This window comes from Psammomys obesus, unplaced genomic scaffold (genome assembly GCF_907164565.1).
Source record: "Psammomys obesus unplaced genomic scaffold, mPsaObe1.curated_primary_1811, whole genome shotgun sequence".
Lineage (NCBI taxonomy): Eukaryota > Metazoa > Chordata > Mammalia > Rodentia > Muridae > Psammomys > Psammomys obesus.
Window position 1 is genome coordinate 27,033,679 of NW_026596117.1, and position 22,666 is coordinate 27,056,344.

The window sequence follows — 22,666 nt, forward strand, 5'->3', positions numbered from 1 at the left end:
CTTCTTCTTCTTCTTCTTCTTCTTCTTCTTCTTCTTCTTCTTCTTCTTCTTCTTCTTCTTCTTCTTCTTCTTCTTCTTCTTCTTCTTCTTCGGTGTCTGGGAAAGTTTCGTGAACATATCAGCTCACAAGGCAGTAAGGTAGTTCTACTGGGGGTAGAGGGAAGGTTCAGAGGCAGCCTAAGCAATTACAGTGTGTCCATAAAGAAATGGTGAGCCTCTTAGTCCTGAGATATGAAATCCAAATCCAGTTCCTGACGGTAATGGTGGTGATGATGATTATGACGATGACAATGATGGCAATGATGACTTTGTATTGCAGAGCAGAAGAAATGACATGGTCAGATAACTCTGGCTTCTAAGGAGTGTCAGATAAACTAGGAGAGAGAGAGAGAGATTAGCATGCCTTTGCACTGGCAGTCTGAGATGTGTTTCCAACAGTCCCCAAATTATTTAGAATAAATTACAACCTTTCCCACTCTGGCCTAGGTCTGGCTTCTTGGCCTTGTTATCATTAGCATGTTTGAGTTTGAGTTCTGAACTGTGTGGACTATCCTTTTCATCTTGAATCTCAGGTTCTAGACTGTGGGGTCTATTCCAGGCATTGTGGGTTTCAGGTTCTAGACTGCGGGACACGCTCTAGGCATTGTGGGTCTTCAGTTCTAGACTTGGAGATCTGTTCTAGGCATTGTGGGTCCCAGGTTCTAGACTGTGGGATCTGCCCTAGGCATTTTGGCTCCCAGGTTCTAGACTGTGGGACCTGTTCCAGGCATTGTAATCTCAGGTTTATTCCGTGGGTACCTCTCTAGGCACTGTGGCAATGTAGCAGCATTGCTGGCTTCAAACTATTGGATACATGCTCTCTGCTTCACCCCAGCATGGGGACAACCCAAAATGTCTCCAAATACTGATTATTTTCCTCTGGAGGCAAAATGTCCCCATCCTGAGACTTCCTGACCTGATCAGTCAATTTTGATAATTTTTCTGAAAATCCATGGCCTTTAAAGAACACCTTTGCCATTTAATGGGAAGGAGTAAAGCAAGAAATGAGCTTCCTCTCTTGGGTCCGACTTTATTTCACTGACTGTGTGTAGCCCCCTCACGTGACCCAGCAGACTAGCTAGCCTGCTCAATGGCATTTTGTTTTAAACGATGTTTTTTGTATTTTTAAAAAAAACATTTTATTCAACACTTTGTCTTATCAGTGCATAGTTTCTATTTGTTCTGTTTCACAGTGAGGATCTCCAAATAAGTAAAGAGTACACAGCCATAAGATGCCATCTTGGCTGCTGTAGCAGTCTCACACAGTTCCCGACCTTGGCTAGACTCAATAAGAGATATATGTTGTGACAGGTGGCTACGTCACTGTCATAGCCCTCTCCTGTGAACTCCCCCACACCACGGAAAGCTCTCTGGGAGGTGTCCTGTATTACCTGCAGCAAAGGATGATCCAGAGGGACTAAAAACACATTTCCGTGTTGTATGTACAGTCTTAATAATAAAATCACAGATTATCAATCCGGCATAAATGGAACAGCAAGACTGTGAAGGAAGCAAGCAGGGCTGTGTGGGTCACTGGCAGGAACCTTCCTTTCTTTGGGTCTTACTCAGTGGCAGGGCACAATGGACCAGTCCAGGCAAGTCCTCCAGGTCTGAACCACTGTTTGGGTTCTCCATGGAAACAAAGTCCTAAGGGAATGTGACATAAACTGTTTGCCAGGCACCATGGGCTTGTCATTCGCTTAGAGGGCCACTAGCATCTCTTCTAAAGCAAGTCCTTTGTGAAGACTTTGCTCTAAATTACTTGCCAGCACTGCTTTGAAGAGAAGGGAATTGGAGCGTGTGTGAAGCCAGCATTAAGATGGGGTCAGCAGGAAAATGTGTGTGTGCAGACAGACGTCACCTGCCTTCCCCAGGAGAGCTTGTGGCAGCTGAGAAAATGTTTTCAGAGCACTCTGAGCTCTTGCTGGCGCGGGAGAGGAGAGAGGCAAAGCTTTGATTTCACTCTCTCATGTCTGTAAAGGCCTATTATTAGGCAAGGGCTGACCCTGCCTCGCTCGGGGCCCAAGCCTGGAGAATAAGGAGCCAGAGCTGCTGCTCCCACCTTTCACTCACCGGTGGAAGACTGTGGCCTTTGTTAAGGAGCCTTCTGGAATTTGCAGTTGATTTGAAAAACCCAGGACTTTGTATAACTTAATTGTGAGTGACAAAGAGGTGAGCCCTGCTGAATTTTCTTTGAAATAGTCCATGTGTTCAATAGGAAAGAGAAAAATAACTGTCAACCATTTTTCTTCAAAATTAGTTGTTTAAAATATAGGCTTGGGACGCCTTGCTGTGTTTCAAACAAGAGTAACTTCATCTTTTCCCACTTGAGGCTTCTGGACTTTAAATCTATGGGCTCCCAGGCTTTTGTTTCTGCTTTTTTTTAAATATGGCAATAAATGCTGATCAAGTTCCTCTAATTAAAGTAGTATCTAATCTCTAGCAAGCACCTGTCATGTAGCAAGTATTCATAAGCATGGCTTTAAAGACTGCTTCTACAGAGCAAGCCTCTATTCTTATGATGACAAAAAGTGACCTTCAAGAATCCAAGGGTTATTTTTCCAGGGAAATCTAGGCCAGTTGAGTGAATGCTTTAAAAAAAATGTGTGTGATCTCCCTTTCCCCAGATGCCAGGCTCGGGAAACCGATGTAAGGCCATGTGTCAGAGTTCTTACGGTGTGTCTCTAATGTTTATAGGACACTGGAGCTTGGTGGGCTTCACTTCCCAACATTTTTCTCTCTGGAGGAAGAGCCAGTCTAGGATGGGGGCTGGGGCCCACTCACAATCATGCTGGTCCCTTCCCGTGGTGTCTGGAGAGACCCAGTCCTCCTTGGAGTCTAGTCCAGTGTCTTTATTCCACATCACTGCCTGGAGTGCAGCCTCTTGTGTGTTTCCGCTTTAAACAGAGAAACTCTTCAGTCCCCATGAAGGCCCACTCAGGACCACATGGATACCATGGGCCTCAGAATTTACCTCTCTTTTATGCAAACAGGTACTGGATTTTTTACCTAACCTGAGCACAACCCTCCACATACTTTAAATCACCGCTGTAGATTAGTTTCAATATCTAATATAATGCAAATTCTGTAAAAATGTTTCCATGCTATAGTGTTTAGGAAATAATGACCAAAATGTATTCAGAACATGTAGATGTATAGATACATATGTATACATAGATATAGATTAGATATAGACAGATGATATAGGTATACAAACATATGTATATATTATATGTATATGTGTATATATGTATATGTGGAGATATATATATATCTTCAGCGGTGATTGCTTGACTCCTCAGGAGCAGGACCCACAGATTCTGGCCACAGGCGTACTGTGTTCCATGGAGTCCCTTTGCAGGTCCACAGTGAATCAAGAAGCTACTGTATTAGTAAAGCAGAGTGAGTTTATGTTGTACCTTGCACCTTGGCATTTTCCTTATACTTTTAATATTTGATACTGTCATGTTTTTTTTTTTAATTGTTTCTCTCATCAGTTCTGAGAGAACTGCCAGCTCTGGAGATAGCGGTAAACTTCACAACAGGCTCCCTACAGCAAAGACTCTCACTGTCCCTGTCACCCTCTCAGCTGTCACCATCCCTGTGCAACGTGAACATCTTGTTCCAAAATGCTTAACATTTTAGATTTTGGATTTTACTCGTCAATGTTGGGATATTTTTGTATGTGCAATGAGGCATCTTGGAGATGGAACCTAATTCAAAACACAAAAAGAATGTATCTGTCCCATGCACTATATACATATAGCCTAGGGATCCCCATTATTTCTGGTGTGCCTGGATTTGGGCTGTTATTTAGCCTGAACAATTTTCTCCCTGTGGGGCCAGTGCTCATGGCCAGCAATGCTGACTTGTTCTGGAGCATGGTGGGCTGACCTGTAGCTGCCTGCAGTGTCCTGTGCAAGCATCCCTGGCTCTCTGCATCGAGACTTTCTCTTTCCCAGAAGCCCCCAGGCAGCAGCAGGAGGCGGCTGGAGGGAAAGGTTTCTGTGCTTTGAGACCAGGTGCCCCTGAGGTACAGGCACATTGTTCAAGTCTCCAATGGAGTAAGACAGTAGAGAGGGAGTAGAGAGGGGCTCAGAGAGCCAGAAGTGAAGAGGCTGGGTCTGATGTTTGACCTGACAGTTGGAGAACACAAACAGACAAGAATAGGAGGCAGAGAGCAAGGAGCTGCCGTTTCTGGTTCTTTCCTAGAAGATCGAGGAAGGGAGGGAAAATCACACGTCCCTGGAGTGACAACCAGAGCAATGAAGTTACAAGAAGCAGCCGAAGGGCTGCAAGGGTTGATTCATACTTGAAAATGACTACTCCAGAAGCAGTGTGGGAAAGAAGCTGAAGGAAGCCAGAGGGAAGCCGGGGGGGGGGGGGTGAATCAGATCAGTAAAAGAATGGAAAAGATAGAGAAGACGGACAGTTGTCAGCACTCACCCCCACTGTTGACAGAGGACAGATTAAATCAGAGGCAGACACCGAAGACCTGCCTGGTTATCTCTTGTCTTGGCAGCACTTTTCTGTATGTTGTAGTTCTTAGCGAGTTGGAGTGAGAAGTCACTTGAAACATGATGAAACCGGTGCGCGTGGTCTCCAGAACAGCATGGATATGAACAGACTGGACATGCCGTGGAGTCTGTAAAAGCTTTACTGATACGTTCATTCCTTTATCTCTGCACATGTTATGGTCAGCACTTAGGGCTGTAAATAAGCCCAGAGTTGAAAATGGATCAAACACAATATTTTGATTTTGCACATGGATAAAGGGGCGGGGAGGAGGGCAGAGTGTGAGTCCCTCCTGAGCTGCTTTTCTATTCTGTGCACACTCATATGTAATTCATCCATGAATTCATACATAAAGTGATGTTCAAGTCGTAAGTACCCAGTTTGCCTGTGTGTTCTACATCCTGTCCAGGTTGAAGGGCAAATGGGACAGGTGGCTGTCTGGGGACTTTGGGTGGCCAGGCCTTCCACTGGATAGAAACCATTACATGGCTGCATCCAACTGCAAGGGCAGCTGGGAAACATAGTCTAAGGGGCAGGGATAAAAGAAACATGTTGATTTCAAGGGTTTCAGCCACAACACTTTTTATCACACAGAAACATTAAAAAAGTTATTTTACCCGCTTGTATGTATCTTCATAATGTGTGTGTAGTTCCTGTGGAGACCAGAGGAGGGCAGCAGATTCCCCTGACACTGGAGTTACAGACGTTTGTGGGCTGCCCTGTGGGTGCTGGGAATGGAACCCAGGTCTTCTGGAAGAACAGCCGGTGCTCTTAACTGCTGAACCATGTCTTCAGCCCTAGGAACTGTTGAATGACATTTTTTTAAGAGAACAGTTGGGATGAGTGAAATCAGAGGAAGGGAAAGAGGCAGAACAAGTAAAGATTGATGTGAAGGGAATAGTCTTCGCACTGGGATGCTCAGAATCAGTTCCACTCGGCGAAAGCCCTCTTCTCAGTGTAAAGAGAGACTTTTATTTAAAATGCATATGATTCCAGAGGTACAAGACAAGGGGGAACGAAGGTGGAAACTTGGCCCTGAAACCGAAGGAACTGGAATTCATTTGAAGCCAGCTATTAGTCAATCGCACGTCATCCAGAAAGGAAACTGTTAAAGGGTGACCCCTGACCTCCCTACTCTTCCAGTGGCCAGCTGTCCCCTGTTTGGAAGTAGTCAGCTCATGCGCAGTGAGGTGCCTGCCCTGTATGCAGTGCCATCCCCCTGTGGCAAAGCAGCCTGGAGCTGCCTCCTTCATGCGCCCTTTGGGAGCAGGCACAGCCTTGGGAAGCAGAGGCGAGGGGCATTTCTGCGGCAGGGTAGACCCTTCGTCTGCCCCCCACCCCCGGTGGTGGGCCTGGTATTCTTGGGGATGTAGGGTAGGGAGACAACACTTGGAAATTTTAATTTCTTCTGAGTTGTAAGCACTGGAAACCAGTGGGTTTCTTCTTCGCATACCAATGTGATTTTCTGAAACACAGGCGGTCTGGACCCCGGGGTTTCTTGAGGTCAGAACCATTGGAAGGCTGATGGTGAGGGTTTGTGTGGCTGGGATCTGCAGGGGCTGTCAAGTTTCTTCTCTTTGCCCATTCCTGGCTCCTTTCTCTGATTTTAACTTTGGTTATGAATATACTTTTCAATTCACTAAATCCTAACTGTTTCCATGGAGAGATGTTAATAAAAACTAATCTTTCCTGCTATTTATTTTATTTCATTTTAATTCTGTCTTGGAGTTGCTGATGTATTGATATGCTATTTTTCCCCTTTCTGATCACCCCCCCCCCAAATCACTAGGGTTTAACTGGTTAGTTTTCTAATAGTATCCAAAAGGGACAGTCTTTATGCTGATCGCACCTGCACTTACATTTGGGCGAGCCCTTCACTTTGCCGTGAATAAAATGTCTCATTAAACAGAAAATAAAAGGAGGCTGGGAACACCAATGCCCAGGGGCGAGTCACCACAGGAACAGGAAAACTCGCCCTTTTTCTGTTTTAACATGAGCGCTTCAGTCCATCAGGAAGGAATGTTGGATGGCCAGGGCTTCTGGGAGCATGGGAGCCACTTCATCTCTTCTCTGGCTTCGGAGGCCCCAAAGCTTGTATTCTCCTCTTCACCATGACTGTGCCCTTTCTAAAGGGAGCCCAGACACCAGCAGGTCAGGAACAAGATCACCCAGATTTAGCCTCACCCGGTATCCTTATTTGTGTTTTCGAATAGAAAACAACAGTGACTAAGTTCCATCCAGACCCCATTTCCCATCTCCGGTTCCCTAAGGGCCCGGAACGTAGGCATTTGATTGCGCTGAGCTCCAGACCATCCTGACATCCTGGCGCTTCCGCGTTAGTCAGCTTTCTGTCTCCATAACAAAGTTCCGGAGCAGCGGAGAACAAGTTGACTCTGACTCATAGCTCATGCCCGTGGCATTCTCCTGTCACCTCCTAAGGTTCCGTCATCTGTGGCCTGTGGGTGGCCATTGCACATATTCCGCCACACTGCTCGTCCTTTGGTAGGGAGTAAAAAGCCCAGGCCTTACAATTCTTTAAAGGACATGCTTTCAAAAGACCTAAAGTTCTAGCATTAGGCTCTAGCTCTTAAGGGTTCTGCTAGTTCTCAGTAGCCCTACTCTAGGGACCAAGCCTTTGGACACATAGGTACCCTATGGACACACAGGAACCCTATGAACACACAGATCTCTGAGACATTAAAATCCAAACCAAATAGTCTTCTCTCATTTCCTCCCAAACACTGAAGTAGGGATTTTTACCCTAAATGTCTTATCTGGGATTTGTGTCTAAGAAGCTTCCATTGAAGGCTGTGAAGTTGTTTCTGTTCTAAGTTCTTTCAGGACCATGTGGACAGTGCCATCACACAACTCACTGTCTTCAGCTTCACGATTCCCTTCTCAGACTTCTCAACTTGTAGTCGATCGCTGGTTCCCCATCTCTGCCCATTTCCTCTTCACTGCCCACACCCAGGTGACATGCTTTGCTCAGCCTTCATTTCTCTTTAAACATCTAGGCCAGTCTCTTGCTCTTCGTCTTCCTCTCCCAGAATTCTGACTCCAGAATTCTGGCCTGAAATTGCTGGCAACTTATTAACTAATCCAGTGTCTTTCTGGCCTGAGATTGTTGATGCTTTTGTCTTGTTTCAAGTCTAATGTCCAAAAATGGTGGCAGTGCAGTGTTCCGTGGAGCACGGATGGTAGGCTCATGGTCGTCTGGCTGGCCAGAGCTGCATCTGCTCCTGCCACCGAATGTCTCCAGTGAGTCGGGAGTCCAGAGAAAGGGCTCAAAAGTTCAAAGCCTGAAGTGTGGCGTCTACCAAATGCAAATTGCCTTAGCACAACCGTCAATCCAGAAAGTGCTTAAGTGACAATCTGAAGTTGGAGCATCTTTGTCGCACTCTTTGCTTGGCTCCTTCTAGTCCGTGCTGTAGACTTGAGAGCTCCGTCTCCTGAAACCTCATCATTCTGCTAGGATGGAGTGGCTTATGTTCTGGGTCCAATCCACACTGAAGTACTTGTAGGATGAGTCTCTTTCAGCCAAAAGCCCCTTTAGGCAACCCCTTTGAAGTCTCTGCTCTGCCGGTTGAGTATTTTGACTAAAACTCTTTGACTCTATAGAAAACCCAATTAGTTATAATGTTCCAGAATTTGGTGAATCTTGGCAACCCTGGATATGGGAATTTAAGAAGACAGAAGAAAACCTGGTGCTCAGAACCACCCCCTGTCTTGTCACTCTAGTGTGAGGTAACCGAGTATCTTGGCTTTTCTGAGCCTGACTCCCTCTCAGCAACTTCATGGTGATTGTCATCCAGGAAAGATATGGCTGAGGAGCAAGGGGTCACCAGGGTTTGTGTGGGGGCTTCCCAAGAGGCATTCCTACAACTTTCTCATCCACACTGTTCTTCGATGCAGCCTGCTATGCGGTGTTATGTGAGAAGCAGTGTGGTAAAGATTTCAGGGTGCTGGTAGGAGGAGACTGATTGCCAAGTGTCTTCTCAGTAAGGTGGAGCTGCATGAAAGGCAGAGAGGAAGCAGGAAGTGGCTCACTTCTCCACAGCAACTGGGCTGGAGCTCAACTGTAGAGGCCTCACTCTTGCACCGTTGGTTAAAGTGAGACTTGATGCAGCCCAAAGCAGTTCCAACCAAGCTTGGCCTCTCAGTAGCAATCCTATTAACAGGATTTACCCCACTGCAGCAATGCTTAGAAGGGGACTGAGCCCCTCCACTGTATAAGATGTTCAATGCTGCTCCATTTATTGCAAATTAGTGGATAGAAATAAACCTGAGATGCACAGTCAGACAGAGACGAATGTTGACCTTCAGCGGGTTCTTTGGAAAAAAGAACAGTAACAGAAAAATTACCCAAATGAAAAAGGAAAGTCTTGGGAAATGCAGTTTATTATTTTATTTTTAAAAAGAGAAGTCAAACGAATATTGAGGGGCAGAGGAGGTAGTTTCGTGGTAGAACACTTGCCTAGCATGTGTGAAGCTCCACATTTGATCCTCAGAGCTGTCAAAGGAACAAATGCATAGAACACCCCAAAAGTGACTAGTAGGAAAATGAACCTTCCGAGTGGGGTTGGTCATGGTAACTCTATGGGCATGATACTGTTGGGTCAGACTCACTCTAAGGAGGGAGGCTTACTGTGTCCTGGGCAAAAGCTCTTTATTTGGCTTTGCATTGAGGCCAAGCTTCTATTCAGGTTTCTAAACACTGGAAGGAAGTATTTAGATGAAGGCCAACCATTATCAAACGTCGGCTTTGTGCTGAGGCTCCGTACTTGCTTAAGGCCCTAGGGTTCACTTTCCTGCATCTCGATAACTAACTAACCAGCCAAACTAGCTGAATAAATAAATATCAGCTTAGGGTGCAAGCCCAGCAGGCAGGAGAGTGGAAAAGCAAAGCCTGAGCCCGAGCCTGAGCCTGTAACCTTCAGGGCAGTAACTCCGCGAAGCACCGTGGAGAGTGCACTGTTTCACTTGACTTAGTTCTGGGACCTAATTTTAAGCTGAAATGCCTATGGTGACCGATGCAGAGCCAAAAGCGAAGGAGCATATGACGTAGGTAGATGCCTCTCCTCTCTGGGCCTCACAGCCATAGATGTTTCTGTTGTACAGAAAATACCTCGAACCCCAGTGCTCCAAGCATGACGATGCCCGAGCCCCAGGGTCAGCTCCCTCTGCCCAGGAATTTTGTGTTGCTTTTTATTACCTCTCTCAGCTTCTGATGTGATCTCTGTTCTCTCGTTATTTTCCCACATTGCTGCAAAGCTGTGGCACATTTGTCAGCTGAATTGTGTGTCTTCACGCCCAAGGCTGTCCTGCTAGATGATCCAATGTGAGAGAAGGATTTCTCCACTTAGCGAGAAGGAAGAAAGTGAGAAAGAAGAGCAACAGCTCAAAGCTGATAACCCCAGGTTTAGGTCATGTCCTTGGAAGACAGGTTGCTGTCTCTTATTTGATTTGAACTTGCATGTTCTCAGGGAGAAGTACAAACATTTGCACAGGGATCTGAAGCCTGGCTTCTAGATGTCCTGAGAGGAAGTCTTGGTCTCCAGAGGTTTCAACTTTTCAATCTTTTGGGGGGAATGGCATGCTGAGTGATATGACTGGAGGCCAGTGATTGTGTTCTGTTTCAGCTTCTCTTTCCAAATTTATGTTTTGTTGTGGTTTTTCAGCTGTCTCATGGTTTGGAATTGGGAAGGTAAAGTCAAGACCAGGTGTGGGTAAGCAGTCACTCCCCCGCTTTCCTGGGCTCCTGTGCTTGATGCGGCAGAACCTATCAGGTCCTCTCTCTAGCCACCCATCCTTGACTTATCTTCCAAGTTTTCGACTTGTTGAAGCAAGAGGCCTAGCTTATTTTTTTTTTTTCTAGGAAAGGCCTTTCTGTTGAAAACTGTGCAGTCAGTAGCTGTGCACCTGTGAAGCTGACTTGATTTTAATCTAACGGGTGTGCTCACTGCTGCCTCTGTTCTAGGCAGTGATGAGTTTTGAAGGTTAGAAACACAGATTAGACTTCACCAGGGCCACAGTGCCATGTGCAGTTGGCTGAGCAGGAGAGCTTGGGCAAGTTTGGCTCTTAACTCTGCCTTGTTGGCTATGGTGCAATAGAATTCTGAACTGCTAAATTAGCTGTTCATTTATAACGATTTTCTTTCCCTCAAAAAACCAAAAAAACAAAACAAAACAAAACAAAAAAAAAACCAGACGTCCACATCCAGACGCTGTGATTTGTGCTTGATTGCATTCTGTTTCTCACATTCAAACAAAATACAGACAATTGAAGAGCAGGGTATGTAGCTCAAAGACCGAATGCAGATGGCGCAGCTCAGGCCTAGGACCCAGATCAGGTGTGCCACCTCAGGACTGCTGCTCTGCTTGGTATTTCCTGTGGATACAAAGACAAAGAGCGGAAAGTGGGTGGAGACCATGAAAAACAGCTTTCTGTAGTTCTTGTGAATTTCTGAGATTTGACCATCATAGACGGAGTCTTTCGCTCACTGTTCCTCTCAGTAGCAATGTTAGCTATAGATAAAATGTCTAAGCAGTGGGCATGTGCAAGGAAGCCGCCCATTTCCGAGCTCTCTGCCTTGAGTTTGCTTAGGCCAGCCATACAAGGAAGCCTCCTTCCTTTATCTTTTTGACCCTGACATGGGACCTTGTGCAGTCAAATATTCTCTAGCAGTGTCTGTCCAGGGATGCACAAATGAGCAAGGGACCTAGCTCAAGCTCAGACAGACCATCTGGGCAAATTCTGGAGGAGGGAAAAGTCCTCCTTCAGCAGCCTCAAAGATTCTAATGCAGAGCCTCTTACCAAATGGTGGGAAAGCAGACACAGGACCAAGTTGGATCACTGAGCTCCAGCATCATGGGGCTCTAGGAAGCTCCCAAAAGGCACATTTCACAGATAGCCAGAGCCATTAGAGAGTGGGTCCATAGGGTTCCCTGTGTTACAGGGATGTGTGTGCAGAGGACAGTGAGCCAGTCTCCCTCTATAGTATAGCTAATCACTGTACTGCCTCAGTGCTTTCAAGACACTAAGTTCAGAAAGGTGCTGCCCTCAGAGACATTCAAAAGTGTGTTTTGCTCTCTTAAGTGGCAGTATGGTATGTTTTTCTGAATGTCCCAGATACAGACCTACCAGAGGCATTTGCTGTACTCATGAAGAGTGGTGAGGCCAACAGGAAACAGGAACACCATAAAGAGAGCTTAGCACATAGAGTTTCCAAAAGGAAACATGTCATGCCATGGTGTGTGGCTGCACAGGGAAAGTGCCCCTGCCCCCACCCCATGGTCAGTCAGGAGGGCCATGCAGGCAAGAGCCTTTCTTATTGTTTTCATGGGAAGGAACCAGGGAGGCACAGCAGGCAGTTCAGGGACTGGCTGATTACAGTAAATCCATAGGCTTCCTTCCATGCTCTCCTGAGTTCTCTGGCATCTGGCCTCAGGGGGGTGGGACAGTTGGCTAGTGGCCTGGAATGTAGGGCCACAAGGCAGTTGACTGGAGATTCGGGCTGTGTTGGTCTATGTGTGGAAGATGAATTTATGGGTAGAGCCTTTACTCTATCTGGAGACAGGGCAGCAGCGCCCAGGGGCCAAAGCATCAGCCGACAGAAAGCAGAGCATGGGCAAGACAGTCAGCTCTTTAAGAGTGGCCGTGCCTCCCTCCTCTGAAGGCGTTGCTGGTACTGAGGAGGGAACTTATTTCCCAAATGGCCATTTTAACCACTGGAAAATATGCTCACTTAGACTCAGAAACATCTACAAAATCAAATACATAGGATACGTTACCATGTAGCTCTGACGAGAGAAAGCAGTCTCTCTGTACTTCTTTTAAATTTTTTATATTGAAATAAATAAAAGAGCTACAACGTTTCCATTTTGCTTCTTGTTTATCAGCCTTGTAATTAGAACTAACTACCTCAAATTCAGTAGCTGAGTACATTCTCGGCAATTTAAAACTTTGTATTAATATTATACAACAGTTTTCAAGTTCTCATCTGAGTTTCTTATAATATGCTGTAATGTGCCCCTGAGTTCTGTCTCTTTTTGTGTGATGTCTGCTCAGCTACGTGCACAGACACACAAAGACACAAATCATAAAATGTGCAGACAGGCTGCTGTCAAATTATATAGACATTCATTGTCCCCATCGGGAGCTTTTCTCCCCTCCCAACTTTGCTGTGCTCTGCGTTCCATTATATTAAGATGTTCATAGAAAAATGGCCTTAATTCCAACAACCTTGCCAGCCGTATCAATCTTCCAGGCTTTGGAAGCTTCAGTAATGAGGGGAATGGCAGTTGAATTAACATTTCTCTGATGAATTGTTGAGGTTTGTGATGCTCCATTTGTCAACGACAACTTTCTGCAAAGTGAAAAAAAAAAAAACTTACAAAAAATTGTCTTGCTCTCTAGGAGTGCCAGACTGGGGTTAGGCTCTTCTGTTGTGTAGTCATGGCATCCTCAGCTCTTCTCTCTTTGACTAAGTTATATGAGGAGCTGATTCTTAGTTAGTCAGTTGGGAACTGCTTTGATGGACTTGGAGGAGAGAGTGAATTTTTTGCTCTGATACAAGCAGGAGGTCACTGTAAACAGGGGCTCCAGGGTGCAGCTGGCAGGTGAATCAGAGCTGGACTCTTGGAGAAATCTCCATTGTCTTGTACTCAAAACACAACACTTCTGTGATTCTCGCAGCCTCACCGGGGGCCAGAGAAGAACTGAAGCCAACATGTTTCTAATTACTATTGAGGATCCGGAAGGAGCTTTGTCACAACACATGGAGTATTTAAAGAAGACAACTTCTCCTTCTCTAGGGGTCAAGATGGAGCCTAGAATCTTTGGAGAAATAGGTGGCCTTGACTGAGCCTCCCCTGGGGGTTCTGAGGGTGGCAGGCATTGGTAGCTGGAAGCCCTACAGGAGGAAACAGTTGTTCTGAGGACCTATCAAGGGAGCCAGGGGTGAGAAAGCTTTCCTGACAATGTACAGAAATGCAATCATAATACATCTCTGTTTCTGTCACTGGTGAGATGCTGAGTGATCTAGGCTTGTCAGAAACCAGATCACAAGATGGAGATGGCTGGGGATATTAGTAAGAACATGTCCTTACAGCTCTTCTTGGCAGTATTTTCACTGTTTGTGAACACAGATGAGCATAACCGACAGGCCTGCCTTGGCTTTGAGTGTTGTGTGGCTTCTAAGTTGGCTGTGTGAGGACATGTTTGCAGAATCAAGCCAGAGTGTATTATTAAACACAACTTAAATGCTCTCCCTTTGAGAGACTGCTTTAAAAATCACTGGTAATAACAGTAGGCTGTCCCCCCGCCCCCCGCTGCATACTTTGTTTAAGACACAAGTAGCTGGAGAATATCCAATTGTTATCACTACAAACTACACTAATCCCCATAGGGGAGAAAATGGAGCTTGGAGTTTGGTGGGTGGATTATCATTATATTGAATAGGGATTCAGACTGTATCAGACTCTGGCAAGACAACCTTTGTTTTTGTAATTGCTTTACATGGAAGTAATTGAGGATGAGGAAAAAGTGGAGAATGCACAGAGGTACTGTGAAAACACATTCCTTTAGCCGGAAGTGCAACACTGAGTTCTCTTCTTTAGCAAGCATTTTGCTTTGTCTGGGTCTTTGATTCTGCCCTTTCACTCTGCCCTGCTTTGTCCTTGCTCTTTTCCTTCCCACTGTCTCTAGGGACAGTGTGTTCATTCCAAAAATTTCACAGCCATGTGTGATCCATGTCTAAAAGACTTCCACATGTGAAGTGCCTATCCATGTGATATTCAATGTTTTGGAATCTTCTCATACATTTTTCTCTTTGTGAACTTCCTTTGGTTGACTTGGGTAAACTGATATATTGGTTGGACAAATGTAGTAGAGTTGTTGGATTAAAAATTAACTCTTGTATAGATAATGCTACAGCCATTGCTATAATATAAAGAGATCTCAGTAATGTCATGGACTCCATCCACTTAAGTTTGTAATGTGTTTTCCTAACACTAATCTCACTCCAGTCCCATAAAATGTCAACTGGGTGTTCTCTAGCATAGTCCAGTCCCCAACTCTAAGCAGATGTAGAGGCAGTAGGAAGGTTCATACAAGTGTGAAACTAGGAAATTCAGTTCTCCAAATCTGCAACATCACTTTCAGAGAAGCAGGTGTCCTGGCTTTGTGTCAACAGTTCAGTGACAGGATGCTCTTAAAGTGTATGTAGAACCTGGGGTCCTGGGAGCTGCTCGTACACTCACAGAAAATGGAAACGAAGAAACTGAAACCCTCACACGTTGATGGTAACTGACTAACACAACAATGTGCAACCACTTTGAGAAACATTTGGTAGACACTCAAAAGGTCAGGCACAGACCTTCCCTAGAATTTACCAGTCTTCTGCAAGGGTGATGGAAGTGTGCGCCGCACAAAAATGTGTACATGTGTGTTCATAGTTGCATTATTCGTATTAGGCACAAGAGTCCTAAGTCCTTCAGTGGGCAGAGGGGCAGATAAACAGTGGATGCCAGATCTGTCCAACTTAGGATCACTAAACAATGAAAAGGAAGTATTGGCACATGGCAATGAGAGTTAACCTTAAAAACACAATGCCAAGTAAAAGGCACCAATCATGTTGGCTGCACTTATGTGGAATGCAAGGTTTGTTAACTCTGAGTAGGAAAGTAAATTTGTGGATGTCTGGAACTGGGGGGTGGGGGAAATGGGAGAGAAATGCTAACTGGGGCAAGGAAAATGTCTTAAATTAGATTGTAGAGACAACTGCAACACTCTGTGAACATACCAAAACACATGGAAATTACATGTTTGGAATGCATGTAAATTAAAGGTCAATTGAAGCTGTTAAATTACAGAATGCCTGTGCTTCTTCCAACTCCAGGCCCGGCTTCAGTCATCAGCAATGACGACGACTCTGCCAGCCCCCTCCACCACATCTCCAACGGGAGTAACACTCCATCCTCTTCAGAGGGTGGTCCCGATGCTGTCATTATTGGAATGACCAAGATCCCTGTTATTGAAAACCCCCAGTACTTTGGCATTACTAACAGTCAGCTCAAGCCAGACACATGTAAGTACAGCTGTTTATACTTATTGACCCATTTACTGCATAGCCATCTCAACGATTATGTTTATCAGAGCCTCTGACAAGGCTGCCTGGGGGCTGAGGGCAGTGGAATATTTGAGGATTCTTGCACTCTTTGGCCTACACGCTAGATTCTTTCATTTGTCACTTGGGGAATTCTCAGGGTTTGTCTCCTTCCGGGATGGGAACTGTGGGCAAATGTGGACTTCTCTTGGAATCCATTTTCCACAATCGTTTGTCAACATGAAGTTGTAATCAAGCATGCTTACCTGGAGAAGGCTGGAGGCAAAAAAGACAAGTGTCATTAGAATGCACATGCATCATTTATAGTTGACAGGCAATTGATGGAACTCAATTCTGGCTTATTGAGAGCAATTAAAGCATTCATTCGAGACAGTCAGGAAGGCTCTGTGTTTTATACAGGTGGTATTGATTTTGGGGTTGTTCTTTTCTCATCCTAACTTCTAGCATGAGGCCTTGAGCTGTTACAACCGTTATATCAAGTAGCGTGAGTATAAGAAAGAGGATGACTTTGCTTCTAATACTGATGTTAACCCATCAGCCTTTACTGGCAAGCTGGAGCAGGTTTTCCTATCTCCTGGGCTACTACCAACCAGATATAAAACATGGAACAAGACCTTAAGAGCAGCAGAGAATCCAAAGCATAATGAATGCCCGGGCCTTCTCCATTGGAATACAGGCCTTCTCTCATACATGAATAAGAGGCCTTAGGAGATAGGGCATCAGATGGCCCTGATCCAGAGACTCCCTGGCACCGATGAGGTGGCTGTCCTCTATCTAGCAGTCTCTATATCCTGCCTCAATTTCTGCTCTGTCTTGGAGGCTAAAGAGGACAATTATAAAGTTAGTTTTGGAGACTGATATTTTGCTGAAAATTCACTGGATGAGAGGGTTTAGCAATGAGATTTCTCTGTATATAAGAAACATTTGTCACTTCTTTCTATTCATTTGCACTTACCTTAAGGTATGTTTAAGATTGGAGTTGGAACTAAGTATCAGAATTAGCATTATTATAAGTCTGTGATGTGTGAGACTGGGCCCCATCAAAGAGTTTAGCTGTGTTTGTTATATGACATGATAAGTATATAAGTATAAAAGTATAAAGTTTAGTAAACTCCTTGAACATTAAGTTTTGTTCAAAGTCATGGTGTTATTAGTTCTAATAACTGTGGTGTGACCAAGATAAGAGGAAATATTGGTTAGAATTAGGCATTCTTTGTGGAGGTTGGCATCACCAAGGATTCTTGAGATGTCTGTGGGGTATTGTGGTAAGAGAATCTGGGAACTTTATCATTGTGTTTTCTAGGAACATATTGTTTTGACACCACTGTCTCCACCAAGACTAGGTTGGGGGCTGCACTTCCATCAGCCCAAGGCTGGATAGGTGAGGCTGACTAAATTAACATAAAGTTCACTTTCCTTTTCAATGGAGAAGAAGTAAGGCTGAATCATCAAGCAGAGACCATTGGTCCAATATGTCCAGTAAGAACAAATGAGCAAGACCAGTAAGAGACATGCTGATGTAGATGAAAGAAAACACAAAGGCCTGAACCTTACACAAAGAACTACAGGCAACTAAAGCATGTGAAGAGTGGGAGAATTAGTCTTTCCTAGGGAAGAGCACATGAATTAATTATCCAATACCAAATTATCAGCCCTGAAAACATACATACAAGTAATATTATATAGACTGAGCAGATTGTATGTATTTAGAAATAGTTATCTGTCTGTCTCTATCTATCCGTCATCTGTTTACTATCTCTATCTATCTATCTATCTATCTATCTATCTATCTATCTATCTATCTATCTCTATCTATCTCTATCTATCTATCTATCTATCTATCTATTTATCTACCTATCAAGATATAGATATATATCTATTATACATATATATGTTATGTATATATGTAACAACAGTAAATGGAAAAAGAGGCCAAGAATTTGAAAGAGAACAAGGAGTGGGCATACGGGAGGGCTTACAGGGAGGAAAGAAAAAGGGAAAATTATAAATTATGTTGTAACCTCAAAAAGGAAAGAAATATATCTTTTTTTTTAAAAGAAAACTTCCTTTATTTAAAGGGAAGGTGTGAAAGAAGTAGGTATGGCTGCAGAGTTTGTGACCTCGCTGAAAGTCTTCCCTCAGAGTCCTAAGAGGTTTGCAAAAGTCATCTATTCAATCTAGGATCCACAGAGATTTCAGAAAATATCGTGGTTATTTCTGGAGGCCTTTTGTTTTTGTGGCTCAGTCGTGATATGTCACCAACACTTGGAAGGACTAGATTCCAGCCTCTGTCCTGGGCTGTGGAGTGCTGAGGTCTCTCCAACTATCCCTTCCTCACAATGTCCCACTGAGCCCTCCACACAAACACCCTTGCAGGCTTCATACTCTCAGACCCATCTAATCATACACAACTAAAACTGTTTTACCCCCAGACATTATCTTTGATGATTTTTGAAAATAATTTTAAAAAACCACGTATCTTCTGTGGATACTTTATTTTAAAAAAGTGGGAATGAAGAAGAATTGACCCTTCTTTCCTCTCCCCCACCCCACCCCACATAAATGTCATACTTCCCTCCAGTTTGTTGACAGACTGTGTTGCCCTGTGCTCTGTCTGAGTGCGGCCACACTTCTATGTGTGTCTCTGCAGTCCTGCCTAAGTTGGACATCAGCTCCAGGAAAGCAGAAATTTTATCTGCTAACCATGACCTAGCACAGGACATGGTGGGTTTTGACATCAGCCAGATGTTGTCCAGATGTGGCTATATATTGCTGAAGTATTAGTTACTAATGGATCTGTAACAAAAGTCCTTCACAGTCCATTCTCATTGCCTTTATTCCTACCACGCTTGTGTACATGCTGTTTTCATTGTTTATACTTTTAACAAAGTGCTAGGCAATTTCACTAGATTTAGACAAGCCTAGAAAAATACGACATATGAAATTTTCTTTGACTAAACAAATGACAGTCACCTCAATTAAGCTATTTCAAAGCTCATGCACAGAGACTGGACATGCAGAGGTTTATCTCGCTTAGGTCTGTGAGATTCTGAGAGATGAATTTCAAATAGCTAATTTTTGAGTATCCTAAATAAAAGCCGACTTCTAATAACCTCTCAAGGTGGGCTTTTCCCAAAGGATGCAGAAGTGATGACCAAAATTTATTACAAAGGTTTTGAAGATAATTAATAGCATTTCCCTCACACCCTTAAAGCAAATATCACTGGACTGGGTATCATCACCATTGTCTGAATCTGTCACAGGCTTGGACCACACGCTACTGTATCTACTGATCTTTCCTGAAACTGGTTTGTTCAAACATGTTGAGTTAAGGCCACACATCTTATGCCGCCAAGAGTGAAGTTTGTTTCCTTTCACTGGAGTGTAGGAGCACATCCTAGATGATGCGTTTCAGTATGTTAAGTATTTGTTGATTAAAGGTAGTGCTTCTGTAGGAACGAGGGGCTTGGCGGAAGGGATGGCTTGCTTCTGACTGCAGTGAGCCTCACCAGAGAGGCCAGGTTGGGTCATCACATAATCAAATGCAGTGTGACAATCACTGAGCTAGGAGTGTTACGAAAGTTCTTGCACCACATTTTTAGGAGTCTGGTAAGTCAGTCAGAGGAATGGGCTATCATGGAAAAATATGAAATAATAAAGACCACCTTAGGGCATGGGTCTGACCAGATGCTGCAAGTTTCCCAGAGAAAGTAGGCAATTGTTGTTATTTGAATGGTTCAAGATTTCAAATGCTAAGCATTAGTGTGGATCCGATCAGGCTCACTGACTGCTAATGTCCCTCTGAGATGGCTTGTAAGGACTTCCTGCTGTAAACACCTCATTTAGTAGACAATGCTTGGAAATGGCTTGACCAAAGTGATATGGCCGTCCTTGAGTCCATAGCTTTGCTTGAAACAGCAAACAACAAACAAGCAAAAACCACCATTAGATTAGGGCTCTTCAACTAATTCATATGATCGATTCAGTGAGATATAATGTGCAATCTTGCCCTTTGACATAGTTTTGCACTATCAGAAGCTGTGCATTTACCATGTCCAGAGATGATTTGCAAGATTTTGAGAGTGATGTGAACAGGGCTGAATTGCTCCTGAGCACTTTCCAATAGAAAGTCTGTCTACTTTATTGCAGGGCCCAGAGGTTCCCCCAAGACCGCCTGATAATAATTTGGTATTTGGAGGCTCCTGCATCACTGCAGGAACCAAAGGAGGCTAAATCCAAGCCTGATGGAGGAGAAGAGTTCTATGGTTATCTGCAAATTCTGGCCAGACAGCATCTTGAAGTCACTCCTTAGCTTCCATAACTAGCCAAGCAAGAAGTTGCCTTCCCACGACAAAGCAGAGTGCTCTAATGACTAAGCCCTCAGAGTGCTGTGCCACTTAGACCATAGACCATCTCCTCGATCAATCAGGATGGCAAGATGGAGCTGAGGAGCTCAGCAACATCAAGTCTGGAGTTGGTCTTTATTCAACTAGTCTGTGTAGTTGTGTCTAAAAACCACAGCGTCTTACAATATGGGGTGGTTGACCAGTAGGATTTTCAAGCTTGGCCCAAGGGCGGTTGTGTTATAATCTTCTCCTCACCTCGCCTGTTGAGAGAGATTTTGATAGGGTGCAATGGAAGCACACCTTCTGAGCTGAATAATAGAAACAAAGCATATTAACCAGCAAAACTCCCAAATCGTGTCTTGAGTTGATGGGTGGGGATTTGTTTGATCCACAGACTTACTATTGTTCCTAAAAATCATGTTTTCTTTATGAGCAGCCTTGTAATTTTTCTAGGTTCCTAGTGGGGTTGTTTCTAATACACACCCTCATATGTTTGTCTATGAAGCACATGCCCTATGTACACCAAGGGCTAGCCACCCCCAGAGGCAGATGCAATTTTATTTTGAAGGATGACTTTATTTCCAGCAGAATGGACGTTTGCTGCCTCCCTACAGTGTGTGTCCCATGTTTCTTTAGGTATATTTGTATGTTTCCCCACTGATCACATGCTTGGTAGACAACTGCATAGATAGGCACCGGCTCAGAGATGAGCAATGATGCAGAGAACTGGGGGCTTCTGAAGAGAGTGGACATTTTGGAGTATGCATGAGCAAAAGTTCTTAATTCTATTCAGGACTCCAGACGCTCATGACATCAGAGAATGATGGCTCTGAGAACTGTACAAAGCAATGCCACATGACTGGGGTCCAGCTCTGTGGTCAGAGCTGAGGGACAACAGGTAGACGCTCTCTTGCCTGTCTTTTGTGTTTTTTGTTTGCTTTCTTCTTAAAATACATTTTCTTCTAAGCATTTAATTGGCCAGATTAAAACTGCTTTGGGAACTCATGTTCCTTGGAAGGCTATATGGCTTGCACTTTAAAGAGAAGCTAAGTCTCTTCTGCCCAGCACAAGGCTAGGATATAAAGAATAGTTATTTTAGGATGCTTACAATTTGCTTTGTTTATGGTGTATTGGGTTGACAACTCCTGTGGGGAGGGGGTAAAGAGACTCTGCCAAGGCACACTGCTGCATCCCAATGCAATTCTCTCTCCCTCTTGGTGCCATGGACTCTCATCACTAAGTACAACAATTCCACATTCTGTTCACTCTAAACTCCAAAGGAGATGGTGAGAAGCTATCAAATAATGCTTTTAAAAAGCAACTCACATTCCCTAGAAGAAAGGAAATGAATATATGCTGCATAATTACATCTGAAGTGTAAGCCGTATCACAAACTGTGCTAGATTACAACTTCTCAGCAAAGTACCTTCAAGCACATTCACAGCTAAGACAAATAGTGTTCTTGGCTTTTCACCACTGGGTGACATTCTATAGAGAGAGCGAGAAAGGGATAGCACCTCTCTGAGGCTACTTAGGCCTCCTACAGAGAACACCCCAATCCTGGCTTCATAGCTAAAAAACGAACCAAACAGTGATCGCGGATCTAGGTTTCAAGATCTTGCTTTTACTGCAGCAGCAGCAGCCTGCCAAGATAGACACATTGGCACCTGACTACATCATCATTGTCAATCTGAATTTTCCAAATCACCAGTGATGCTGTGGGGAAGCCCAACAGTTCGAGGCTACTGGTGCATCTGGTTTACCAAAACCGAGCCTGGCTGGAGCATCCGCCTCAGCAACATGAGCCCCGTTGAGCTGCATTTCTTGCAAGTGCCAGCAGATCATGGACCAGAACCAGTCCAGAAAACACAAATATAAACCAGCAGGCTGCTTCCTGTTGCTAAGAAGCACCTGTGATCCATCATCTCAGCGCAGCTGAGTGTTCCTTGAGTAGATAGTGACACAATTGAAGATTGGGTGGCGCAGTCCTTTAAGAACTGTCCTCGAAGCCTAGGTTTTCTCGTTGTGAAATACAGTTGTCTCTGCCTTCTTCAAGCTCAAGAGGTTGCTCCCCATGGCTGGGTTGCTTCTAGGATCATATTGGCACCCACCCCATTTCCTGGGGGACAAACTCTCTACCTTCATGCTCAGAGAGGTTGCAGTAGTGCTTTTGTCCATTTCTCTAGTTCTGGCTGATGTGAACCTTTCCTATACAGGTGAAAAGGCTTCACAGTGTCCCATGGAAAGAAAAAGCATAGGAAGACAGGCACTTTTTTGTCCACTCAGATCACCACGAATACAGAGGCAGTTTTACCATGCAGGTTTAGTCTTTAATTTGGAGAGCTTCCTCCCGAGGCCGAGGAAGCAGCCTAGTGCAATGCTCAGAGCCATCTATTCTCTGCAGCTAAATCTACTCCTGGAGAAATGCTCTATGTTCTGTGGGCTGTAAGCGTCCAGCTTCCCACATGGAAGAAACGATTAGAAAACAGTAAACATAAGAAAGCAAGAAGGAATCTAAGTAGTAGGGTCATTACCTATCTTGGCTGGCTCAGGACCGCTGCAGTTACTTCAATGTGACTGGTTCACTTTTAAATCAGGAGAGTCTCAGGCAAGCCGCAACGAGTTGGTCACCCTCGTTGT

At 44.4% G+C, this 22,666-nt stretch overlaps 1 protein-coding gene across 4 annotated transcripts in view; it reads left to right on the forward strand.

The window, feature by feature from the left end:
• Ntrk2 (neurotrophic receptor tyrosine kinase 2) overlaps positions 1-22,666 on the forward strand; it is a 297,297-nt gene that overhangs the window by 139,605 nt on the left and 135,026 nt on the right. For 3 of the 4 annotated variants that reach the window (XM_055629282.1, XM_055629283.1, XM_055629284.1), the window contains one exon: positions 15,453-15,641. In XM_055629282.1, coding sequence (XP_055485257.1) covers positions 15,453-15,641 — 189 coding nt within the window. Of the gene's footprint in view, positions 1-15,452; positions 15,642-19,829; positions 20,045-22,666 lie in introns of those variants that run through there. The other variant, XM_055629285.1, reaches the window with a different exon arrangement.